At 56.1% G+C, this 10679-nt stretch overlaps 1 protein-coding gene across 2 annotated transcripts; it reads left to right on the top strand.

Annotated features, from left to right (window-relative positions):
* Window positions 1–572: 572 nt before the first annotated feature.
* On the top strand, window positions 573–10419 carry LOC140901975 (cytochrome P450 2A13-like). 2 transcript variants are annotated; one of them, XM_073321488.1, is made up of 9 exons: window positions 573–876; window positions 1308–1434; window positions 3683–3832; window positions 4458–4618; window positions 5512–5688; window positions 6201–6342; window positions 6947–7134; window positions 7914–8055; window positions 9560–10419. In XM_073321488.1, the coding sequence occupies exons 1-9, from the start codon at window positions 697–699 to the stop codon at window positions 9739–9741; spliced, it is 1449 nt and encodes a 482-aa protein (XP_073177589.1). In that variant the 5' UTR covers window positions 573–696; the 3' UTR covers window positions 9742–10419. The 2 variants fall into 2 exon arrangements, with proteins under 2 accessions (XP_073177589.1, XP_073177588.1); XM_073321487.1 differs by having other exon boundaries at window positions 634–876; window positions 1272–1434.
* The last annotated feature ends 260 nt before the right edge of the window (window positions 10420–10679 follow it).

The following is a 10679-nucleotide window of genomic DNA, read 5'->3' as shown; positions in this document are numbered from 1 at the left end:
CTCCGTCTATCCACCCACCCCATCTCCGCACCCCTGCACCCGTCCGTCCCCCCGTCCATCTGCGCCTGTCCCCCCGTCCGTCCCATCCCCATCCGTCCCCCCCTCCATCCCTCCGTCCCCCTCTCCGTCTATCTTGGGGAATAACTTCACAGTCTATCTTGCCTGTCTGCCCTCTGCCTTCTTGGATCGAATTCCACCGGCTTCCCCTACGCCTCCCGCAGCCCAGAGCTCAGCCACGAAGCAAAGCCCGCGTAGCTCCTGGTGCAGAAGAGGCCTCCAAGAGCTGGGCCAGTTTAGCCCAGGAAAATGGAAGGCTCCGGGGGGACTGGTTGCTCCTTCCAGCCCAATGTCTTTGTCTGAAGCGTTTCCAGACTCGGGTGTCCAATATCAAACCCCCCGCCCCCCGCCCTCATCTGCCCCCCGACCGAGCACTGGTGTTTGGTCAAGATGGGGGTGGCCCGGTGGGAGGACAGACAAACAAACTGACCTTGCTCCAGCCTCTGTGCCCCGGGAATCCTGAATCCCTCATTCTACCAGCCCTACCCCGGGGTTGGAGGGAAGCCAGGCCTCAGTTGCACAAGTGGCTTACGCAAGAGAGGCACCGATGCCAGGGTCCCTGCTGGCCGGCTATATAACCGCCCGCAGCGCTGGACCACGGGAGAAGGGCAGCGGAGCGGGGGAGGCTCCCAGCCAGCCATGGATCCCCTGGGAGCCATCAGCCTGTTCCTGGTCATCTGCCTCTCCTGCCTCCTGCTCCTCTCCACCTGGCGGCAACTGCAGGGCCGGGGGGAAATGCCCCCGGGGCCCACCCCGCTGCCCCTCCTCGGGAACCTGCTGCAGGTCGACCTCAGCAACATGCGCAAGTCGCTCATGAAGGTAGGTGGGCTTTTCCCGGGACGTCCCGGGTGGCCTGACCCCACGAGGGGCTCTCCAGTGCCCACCGATGCCCCCTCAGAGCCGCCGACCTGCTCAGCCTGCAGGAGCTTTATTAAGTTCTGTGAGGAGCTCGACCCCGGGTATCTCTGGGGCTGGTGTGTTGGGGCGGGGGCACTAGGGCTGGAGGGGGGGCAGAGGGGCTTTGCTGTGTGAGAGCAGAGGTGCAGGGATTGGTGTGTCCGGGGGGCGGAGGATCATGGGGGGGGTGGCAGGGAGGGGAGAGGCGGGGAGTGGGGGACAGGCAGGCGCCTGTGGGGGGTGCGGGGGGGGCAGGGCGCGTGTCTGGGTGTCCCCGACGCTCCGTGCCCCCGTCCCACACGGCGTCTCCGTCTCAGCTGAGCGAGTGCTACGGCCCCGTCTACACCCTCCAGCTGGGCCCCCGGCGGGTGGTGGTGCTGTGCGGCTACCAGGCGGTGAAGGAGGCCCTGCTGGACCAGGCCGAGGACTTCAGCGGGCGCGGGAAACAAGCCACCTTCGACTGGATCGCCCAGGGCTACGGTCAGTCGCGTGCGCGGGAGGGGAGCCAGCCGGGGGGCGCAGAGGGGGCAGCTCCCGGCCGGGGCAGAGTCGCTCAGTCCCGACCCGCTCCGTCTGGGGACGTGCCCAATAGCTTGGGGCAGAGCGGAGGCGGGGCTGGCTGGGCTGTTCCCAGAAATCCTGGCAGTATCTGGCTTTATGCAACCACCGATCGAGGCAGGGAGCAGCCTCCCTCCCGTTAGCTCCTGGGAGACGGATCCACCGCTCCGCTCCGCCAGGCTGCGGATAGGGAGCGTCTCAGCTCAGGCGTCGATCCGGGGAGCAGGTCCAAAAGCAATGTGGGGAGGGATTCTCATTTCGGGGGGGGGGGGGGAAACCATTTTAAAAAATCCCCCCCCCCCCCATTTCATTTGGCCTTTTGCACTTGCTTTCTCTCTCCACCCACCCCCACCGCGCAAAGGAAAAAACCTCAGTAAACTTTCAAAACTCAGGGGTGGTCAACTTTTGAGTCCTCACAAGAACAGCCAGACCGGGTCAGACCAAAGGTCCATCCAGCCCAGTGTCCTGTCTTCCGACAGTAGCCAGTGCCAGGTGCCCCAGAGGGAATGAACAGAACAGGGAATCACTAAGTGATCCATCCTGTTGTCCATTCCCAGCTCCTGGCAAACAGAGGCTAGGGACACCATCCCTGCCCATCCTGGCTAATAGCCATTGATGGACGTATCCGCCATGAACTGCTCTAGTTCTTTTTTGAACCCTGTTATGGTCTTGGCCTTCACAACATCCTCTGGCAAGGAGTTCCACAGGTTGACTGTGCGTTGTGTGAAAAAATACTGCCTTTGGTTCGTTTTAAACCTGCTGCCTATTCATTTCATTGGCTGACCCCTAGTTCTTGTGTTATGAGAAGGAGTAAACAACACGTCCTTATCTACTTTCTCCACACCCCTAATGATTTTATGGACCCGTATTTTATCCCCCCCCTGAGTTGTTTCTTTTCCAAGCTGACAAGTCCCCGTCTTCTTAATCTCTCCTCATGCGGCAGCCGTTCCATACCCCTAATCATTGTTTCAGAGTAGCAGCCGTGTTAGTCTGTATTCGCAAAAAGAAAAGGAGGACTTGTGGCACCTTAGAGACTAACCCATTTATTTGAGCATGAGCTTTCGTGAGCTACAGATGAAGTGAGCTGTAGCTCACGAAAGCTCATGCTCAAATAAATTGGTTAGTCTCTAAGGTGCCACAAGTCCTCCTTTTCTTTTTGCTAATCATTGTTGTTGCCCTTTTCTGAACCTTTTCCAATTCCAATCTATCTTTTTCGAGATGGGGCGAACACATCCGCACGCAGGATTCAAGCTGTGGGCGTCCCATGGATGGATATAGAGGCAACGTGATATTTTCTGTCTTATTATCTGTCACTTTCTTCGACTATTCCCAGCATCCTGTTGGCTTTTTTGGCTGCCGCTGCCCGTGGAGTGGATGTTTTCAGAGAACTCTCCGCAGTGACTCCAAGATCTCTCTGGAGTGGTAACAGCTAATTCAGACCCCATCCTTGTATATGTACAGTTGGGATTATGCTTTCCAATGTGCATTACTTTGCACTTATCAACGCTGAATTTCATCTGCCATGTTGTTGCCCAGTCCCCCAGTTTTGTGAGATCCTTTTGGAGCTCTTCACAGCCTGCCTGGGACTTAACTATCTTGAGTAGTTTTGTATCATCTGCAAATTTTGCCACCTCTCGGTTTACCTCTTTTTCTAGATCATTTTTGAATATGTTAAATAGGACTGGGCCCAGGGCAGACCCCTGGGGGACACCACTATTTACCTCTCTCCATTCTAAAAAATGACCATTTATTCCTACCCTTTGTTTCCTATCTTCCAACCAGTTACCGATCCATGAGAGCACCTTCCCTCTTATCCCATGGCAGCTCACTTTGCCTAAGAGCCTTTGGTGAGGGACCTTGTCAAAGGCTTTCTGGAAATCTAAGTACATTATCTCCACTGGATCTCCTTGGTCCACATGCTTGTTGATCCCCCAAAGAATTCTAGTAGATTGGTGAGGCATGATTTCCCTTTACTAAAACCATGTTGACTTTTCCCCAACAATTTATGTTCATCTCTGTGTCTGAAGATTTTGTTCAGTTTGCCCGGTACTGAAGTCAGGCTTACAGGCCTGTAATTGCCGGGATCACCTCTGGAGCCCTTTTAAAAAACTGGCGTCATGCTAGGTACCCTCCAGTCATTTGGTTCCTTCTGCTCTTTCATCTGCCCCAGGAGTGGCCTTCAGCAACGGGGAGAGAGCGAAGCAGCTGCGCCGATTCTCCATCACCACACTGAGGAACTTCGGGGTGGGGAAGCGAGGCATCGAGGAGCGGATCCTGGAGGAGACTCGTTTCCTGCTGGAAGCCTTGCGGGGCACGAAAGGTTTGTCAGTGTCCTGTTCCTCCGGTGCCGGGGCCACGTGAGTCGGGGGGCTCCAGACCCCCAGCTGGTGTGAACTGGCCGCAGCTCCACTGGGGTCAATGAGGCCGGCCCCCCAGCGGCAGTTAATCAGCCGTGTCTCCACCCCACACCAATTAACCTCAGAGCAGGGTTTGTCCATCACTCCCAAAGCGGCTTACAAAGGAGGTTGGGAGCATTATCCCATCAGGTGGGTGGGGAAACTGAGGCACAGGTCATCCCAGCAGGGCTCGAGCAAGGTGTTCAGGAGATCTCTGTTCACTTAGGACAGACCCCCGGTCCTGCTGAGATGGGGGTCGGGAGTCGGGTGAAGATGGTGCAGTGCTGAGATGCCACGGTCCTGGGAACCGGAGTGGGGCACCGACGCCATTGTTGTCTCGGGGCACTTGTCCGGTGTTCACCTCTAGGCTTCGTGGCCCCTTTGCCCAGGGCGGAGCTTACAGGCATGTGTCTGCATGGCAGGTGGCGGCTGCGAGATCATGGAGAGGGGGGTCCCTGGGGACCACGGGGGCTGTAGCAGCAGATAGGTCCGTGGCACAGCCCCCCGGCTCACCTGTGCCCCACCCAACGCTGGCTGTACCCCTGCTAGGTTTGCCCTTTGACCCCACCTACTTCCTGAGCCGCACGGTCTCCAACGTCATCAGCTCCGTGGTCTTCGGGGACCGGTTCGACTACGAGGACAAGGAGTTCCTCTCCCTGCTCTACATGATCACCGAGAGCTTCCGCTTCACCGCCACGGCCTGGGGGCAGGTACGCTGGGGGGGTGGGGAGGAGAGCGCCCCAGGCCACATCCCACAGCTCCGAGACCTGCCTGCCCCGGGCTGCGGGGAGCAGGGGAGGCGCCGGTTAGCTAGGGGAGCGGAGGGGGATGCAAGAATGCTGGGGGGGCAGCGAAGAGGAAAACCTGGGATCTGCAGTGATGGGTGTGAAATAGATAAAGGGGAATGTCGGGGGATGGACAGTGTGAATGGGGAAAGGGAGGGGGCATGTATGGGGATGGGTAGATAGATTGAGGAGTGGGGTGAGGATAGAACAGGGGTTCTCAAACTGGGGGTCGGGACCCCTCAGGGGGTTGTGAGGTTACTTCATGGGGGCGGGGGTCGCGAGCTGCCAGCCTCTCCCCCAAACCCCGCTTTGCCCCCAACATTTATAATGGTGTTAAAGATAGATAGATAGATAGATAGATAGATAGATAGATAGATAGATAGATAGATAGATAGATAGATAGATAGATGGGGGTGTCTGGGGATGGATAGATAGAGGGGATGTCTGGGGATAGATAGATATAGATTAGATAGAGGTGGGGGTATGGAGGTAGATAGATAGATTAGATACAGGGGTGTCTGGGGATAGATAGATAGATAGATGGGGTGGATGGGGATAGATAGATAGATAGATAGATAGATAGATAGATAGATAGATAGATAGATAGATAGATAGATAGATAGATAGATAGATGGGGTGGATGGGAATAGATAGATAGATAGATAGATAGATAGATAGATAGATAGATAGAGTGGATGGGGATAGATAGATAGATAGGTTGGTGGAATGGGGATGGAGATGGGGATAGATATAGAGAGATAGATCAGGTCTCAACCCACCCTGAGTTCAGTGGGGTCTTTGCTCTCTGTGCCCCCCAGCTCTACGAGATGTTCTCGGACACCATGCGCTACCTGCCCGGCCCCCAGCGCGAAGCATTCAAGCAGCTGGCAGGGCTGGAAAAGTTCATCGAGAGGAAGGTGAAGGCGAACCAGGAGACCCTGGACCCCAGCGCTCCTCGGGATTTCATCGACTGCTTCCTGGTCAAAATGCAGCAGGTACCGGCAGTAGCCGGAGGGGACGACTCAGTGGGGTCAGCATCAGGCCTGAGAGACCAAACGGCCTGATTATAACCAGGGGTTCAATTTGTAACGGGGTCGGTTCAGGCCTCAAACCCCCTGGGGCAGAGAAATCGAGCCCCATAAATGGCTAGGAACAACGGGCTTTGGTGAAAGCACTGGGCTGGAACTCAGGAAATCGGGGCTCTGTCACTGACCGCCATGTGGCCTTAGTCGAATCACAGCATTGCATTGTGCCTCGGTTTCCCAATCTATACAATGGGGATGGAGGGCCATCCTCTGAGACTGTAAGCTCCTTGGAGCAGGGATTGTCCCTCACTCTATCTCCCGCCCCAACGGGGGCCCTGATTTCGGCTGGGATCCGTGCAGCTCCTCGCACTCATGGGTGCTGACCTGGCGTCTATACAGTGTAAGGGAGTCCCGGCCAGATTCTGTTCCCAGCCCAGAGGTCTCACAAGCATCCTGGCATTTTTTTTCTTGGTCTTTCAAAGGAAAAGCAAAATCCTTCCTCTGAGTTTTCCCTGAAGAACATTGTTCTGACGGTGTTCAATGTCTTCTTCGCTGGGACAGAGACCGTCAGCACCACCCTGCGCTATGGATTCCTCCTGCTGCTGAAACACCCGGAGATCGAAGGTAACTGGAAAGGGGGGACAAAGGAAACACAAAGGACCAGATCCTCAGCCGGTGTAAATCGGCCGGGCTCTGCTGAGGGCAGCGGCGGTTCCTCCATTTACACCAGCTCCGGATGGGGCCGGACAGTCACAGCTCGGCAGCGAGTTTGACATGGGAGCAGGGTCCTGTGTGTGTCACTCCATCGTGATTGAAAGGAAGCCGACAGTCAGGGAACGCCGGGTCACTGTGGCTATTTCCGATTCCAATTCCAGGGGCTGGATTCAGATCTCGGTTCCTCTGGGGCTGATCCAGAGTCATCTCCTGACTGCAGTGGGAGCAGGGCCAGATCCTGATCTCAGCTCCCATGGGATCAATCCAGAGTCACTCCCTGACTGCAGTGGGAGCAGGGCCAGATTCTGATCTCGGTTCCCCCAGGGCCAATCCAGAGTCACTCCCTGACTGCAATGGGGTCAGGGCCCGATCCTGATCTCAGCTCCCATGGGATCAATCCAGAGTCACTCCCTGACTGCAGGGGGGGGCAGGGCCAGATTCTGATCTCGGTTCCCCAGGGGTCAATCCGGATTCACACAGGGCCCCCCTTTGAGCCGTGCTGCCGTCTCTGCAGAGAGGATCCACGAGGAGATCGACCGGGTGATCGGGCGGAACCGCGCCCCGAGCATGGAGGACCGGAGCCGGATGCCCTACACCGACGCCGTCATCCACGAGTTCCAGAGGTTCTGTGACGTCATCCCCATGGGCCTGGCGCGCCGGGTGACCCGGGACACCCAGTTCCGGGGATACACTCTTCCCAAGGTAGGCCCCTGGGGCGTCTGTCCCCCGCCCCGCCCCATGGCTGGGTCGGGCTCAGCATTGCCCCAGTGTCTGCTTTCCGCACAGAAGCAAGGTGGTACATCAGGCAGCGTGGTGGTCTGGAGCTCAGGATGCCTGGGTTCTCTGCCAGCCTCTGGGAAGTCGTGTGGTCTAGTTGGCTGGGCACCGGACTGGGGCTTATGAGACCTGGTGTCTGTTCCCAGCTCTGCTACAGGACCTCGGGCGACTCACTTTCCCTCCTACTCATTGTCTGCGTCCAATTCCCAGCTCTGCCACTGACTCATTATGTGACCTTGGACATCACTCTGTGCCTCAGTTTCCCCCATCTGTTAAATTAACTTGCATGCAGTTAATGAGCTTTTGTTTGTCTATTTACACTGGGAGCTCTTTGGGGCAAGGAGAGTCTCTCACTATGTCGGTGCAGTACCCGGCACGACCGGGCCCTGATCTCGGTTGGGGTCTGCGCAGCTAGTGCTGATCAGTTTCGGTTCATCAGCTGGGGATCTGGCCCAGTGTGTCTTGTACTTACTGTTGGTATTCCCACTCTGGGAGGAGCAGCGTGCAGTCCCCAGAGCAGAGGGCATTGGAGACACAAGATATGAACCTTGGATGCTGGCCTCTCCTGGCCACTTGAATTTTGATATCGGCTTGTATTGCAAATTCCTCCCATGGTTAGAACGACCCTGAATTGTGCCCCAGCATCCAGTGCTGTGGGTTATCGGCGTTTAATCGTTGCTGTTTGTCACCGTCTCTTTCCCCAGGGGACGGAGGTGTACCCGGTGCTGGGATCCGTGCTGTATGACCCCTCGCAATTCAGCAGCCCCGACACCTTCGACCCCAGCCATTTCCTGGATGGGGACGGCCAGTTTAAGAAGAGCGACGCCTTCGTGCCCTTCTCAATAGGTACGAATCCCTTAGCAGAGCTCGGTTCCGAGCGTCCCAAGCAGCGAGATCTAGGCCTGGCTCAGCCCCCCGGCTGCTAGATCTCAACCTGCTGAGCTGAATTTGTGTACGGAGAATTGTGAGGCCAGATCCTCAGGCGGTGTAAATCAGTGCCACTCCATTGGAGTCAGTGGGGCAAGATCCTCAGCTGGTGTAAATCAATGTCACTCCATTGCGGTCAAGGGGGCTGTTCACTCACACGCAGGGGTTAGTGTGCACTGAAGTCCCGTGGGGAAGCAGGGCCTTGTGAGCTCTTTGGGGCAGGGACTGTCTCTCCCTGTGGGTCTGTCCAGAGCCTAGCACAATGGTGCCCTGAACTCGGGTGAGGCCGACAGACACACCTGGGGTCATTATCATCTGTGGGCCACCCCACAGGAGTAGCTTGGTTCTTTTTCTCGTTTTGGCTCGATCGTTTGCTCCTCACACCAGTGAATACAAGTCTCCCAATGGTGCGATCGGGCGTGTTCCTGCCCAGGGAGCCATGGGGAACATGGCCCAGGAGTAGACCGGTGACGTTACCTCTGAATGCAGCATTGGTGAGACCGGGACTGGGACACCGTGTCCAGTTCTGGTATCCACGCCTCACACAAGGTGCTGACAAACTGGAAAGGGTTCAGAGGAGAGCAGCAGGCAGCATTGGAGGTCTGGAAAAGCTGCTGAACAGAAAGACTCCAGGAGCTGAGTGGAGAGGAGGTTAAGGGGTGGCTTGATCCCAGTCTATCAGCACCGCCTGGGAGGAGAACTGGGTTCTGACAGCAGCGGGGTCCCTAATCTAGCAAAGGCAGAATGGGAGCCAAAGACCAAAAGCTGAAGCTTGGTGGTAAATTCCAACTCGAATTAAAGTGCAAATTTTTAACACTGGGGGGAATTAGCCCCGGAACAGCTTCCCAGGAGTCGGGCGGGGGGGCCGTTCTCCATCGCTTGGATGCTGCAGATCCAGGCTGGCTGCCTTTCCGGAAGAGATGCTTTAGCTGAACACAGGTTACTGGGCTCAGTAGCGGAAGTAACTGAATGAGATTCTCCTGTATGTGCTTTGCTGAGGTTAGGCGAGATGATCACAGTGATCCATTCAGATGGTAATATCTCCATCCCGAGTGTGCTATTTCTCCATCCTCCTGGGTCCTCGCAGTCCGTCCCAGGTCAGGATCACTGAACAGAGCAGGGGGACTTTTCTCCCCTGTTATTTGCCCAGCTGCAGTGCTCAGAGCGTCCGGCCGCTTTCCCGAAGTCAGTGACTGTCTATAGCTCAAAGATCTGCCTCATTAACCCCTCCCAGCACAGCAAAGTAATGCGGCCTCCCCTCTTTAGATCTTCAAACGAATGGTGCCCAATCTCCCCAACAATCCCCATTGCTCCAGGCTGGGGCAGAGTTTGGACAAGGGGTGAGACCCCCTCCCAGATTCTCACCTGCCCCCGGAACCCTGCTCTGGCCAGCCCATGACGCCTCCTCTGTCTTCTCTCCTAGGGAAACGGTATTGTTTCGGGGAGATGCTGGCGCGTATGGAACTCTTCCTCTTCCTCACCAGCATCCTGCAGAACTTCCGCTTCCGCTCCCCCGTCGTGCCCAAAGACATCGACATCTCCCCGAAGCTGATCGGGTTCGCCACCCTGCCCTGCAGCTACGAGATCTGTCTGGTCCCGCGCTAGCCGCCCCACGGAAACAGACGGGACTTCTCGGGGCAGCCTGGGGGAGGGAGAAACACAAAGGAACCAGACCTGCATTAGATGGAGAACTGGCCCTATCCGAAAAAGGAGCCAGTGGGGGATCTGGCTGTGTGAAAGTCCCACTTAGGGTAGAGGATAGCTTGTATTTCCCCACTGGGCAAGGGAATCACAGCTCCCTGACACCTTTGCTTTGCACACACACACACACACCCACCCCTCTCCCGCACTTGGCCATGGCTGCTCCAAGAGTCTATTTACTGATGGGTCAGTCTGTTGCTAGGCCTCGTAGCTAGTCCGTTAGCCAGAGTAGCACGATGCTTAATAATGGCTTGCTGCTCGCACTAGGAGACAGTCTTTTAAGCCAGCGCGCTGTTCTCTTGATGGAGTAAGCCATGTGCAAACCACATGCAACCGGGAGATGCTGAATAAGCAGCAAAGCCCGGACTGTGCAGTGGGAAATCGGTCACAGCAGTCTGGGGTGGAGCTGGGCCAGGCTGCAGGCAGGTTCTCTGAACCTCATGGCTGCAGGGCCCAGTTTCAGGGTTTCATAGGTTTGGTCACTGTTCAGGTAACTCCCATGCTAACACCCACAGAAGCTGGTTTAGCTGCACTCTTTGAATTAGCTAATAAATTGGAGTGGGTCAGACCCCCACTAATTATGCCGAGCCTTGATTATTGATTGCCAACGAGCCTCTCCCCAGAGCAGGTGGGCGGGGAATGGGCAGTAAACAGCCATCTACAGTCAATTGTCCTGGTCAATGGGAGCCATCAAGATTCCAGACCACCATTAGTGGCCCACACTTTGCGTAATTACAATAGGCCCTCAGAGTTATGTTTCATATTCCTAGTTTCAGACACAAGAGTGATACATTTATACAAATAGGATGCCCACACTCAGGAGATGATAAGCTTTGTAACGA

The sequence above is a fragment of the Lepidochelys kempii genome, chromosome 23 (assembly GCF_965140265.1).
Source record: "Lepidochelys kempii isolate rLepKem1 chromosome 23, rLepKem1.hap2, whole genome shotgun sequence".
Classification (NCBI taxonomy): domain Eukaryota; kingdom Metazoa; phylum Chordata; order Testudines; family Cheloniidae; genus Lepidochelys; species Lepidochelys kempii.
This window is presented reverse-complemented; position numbering and strand designations above follow the sequence as displayed.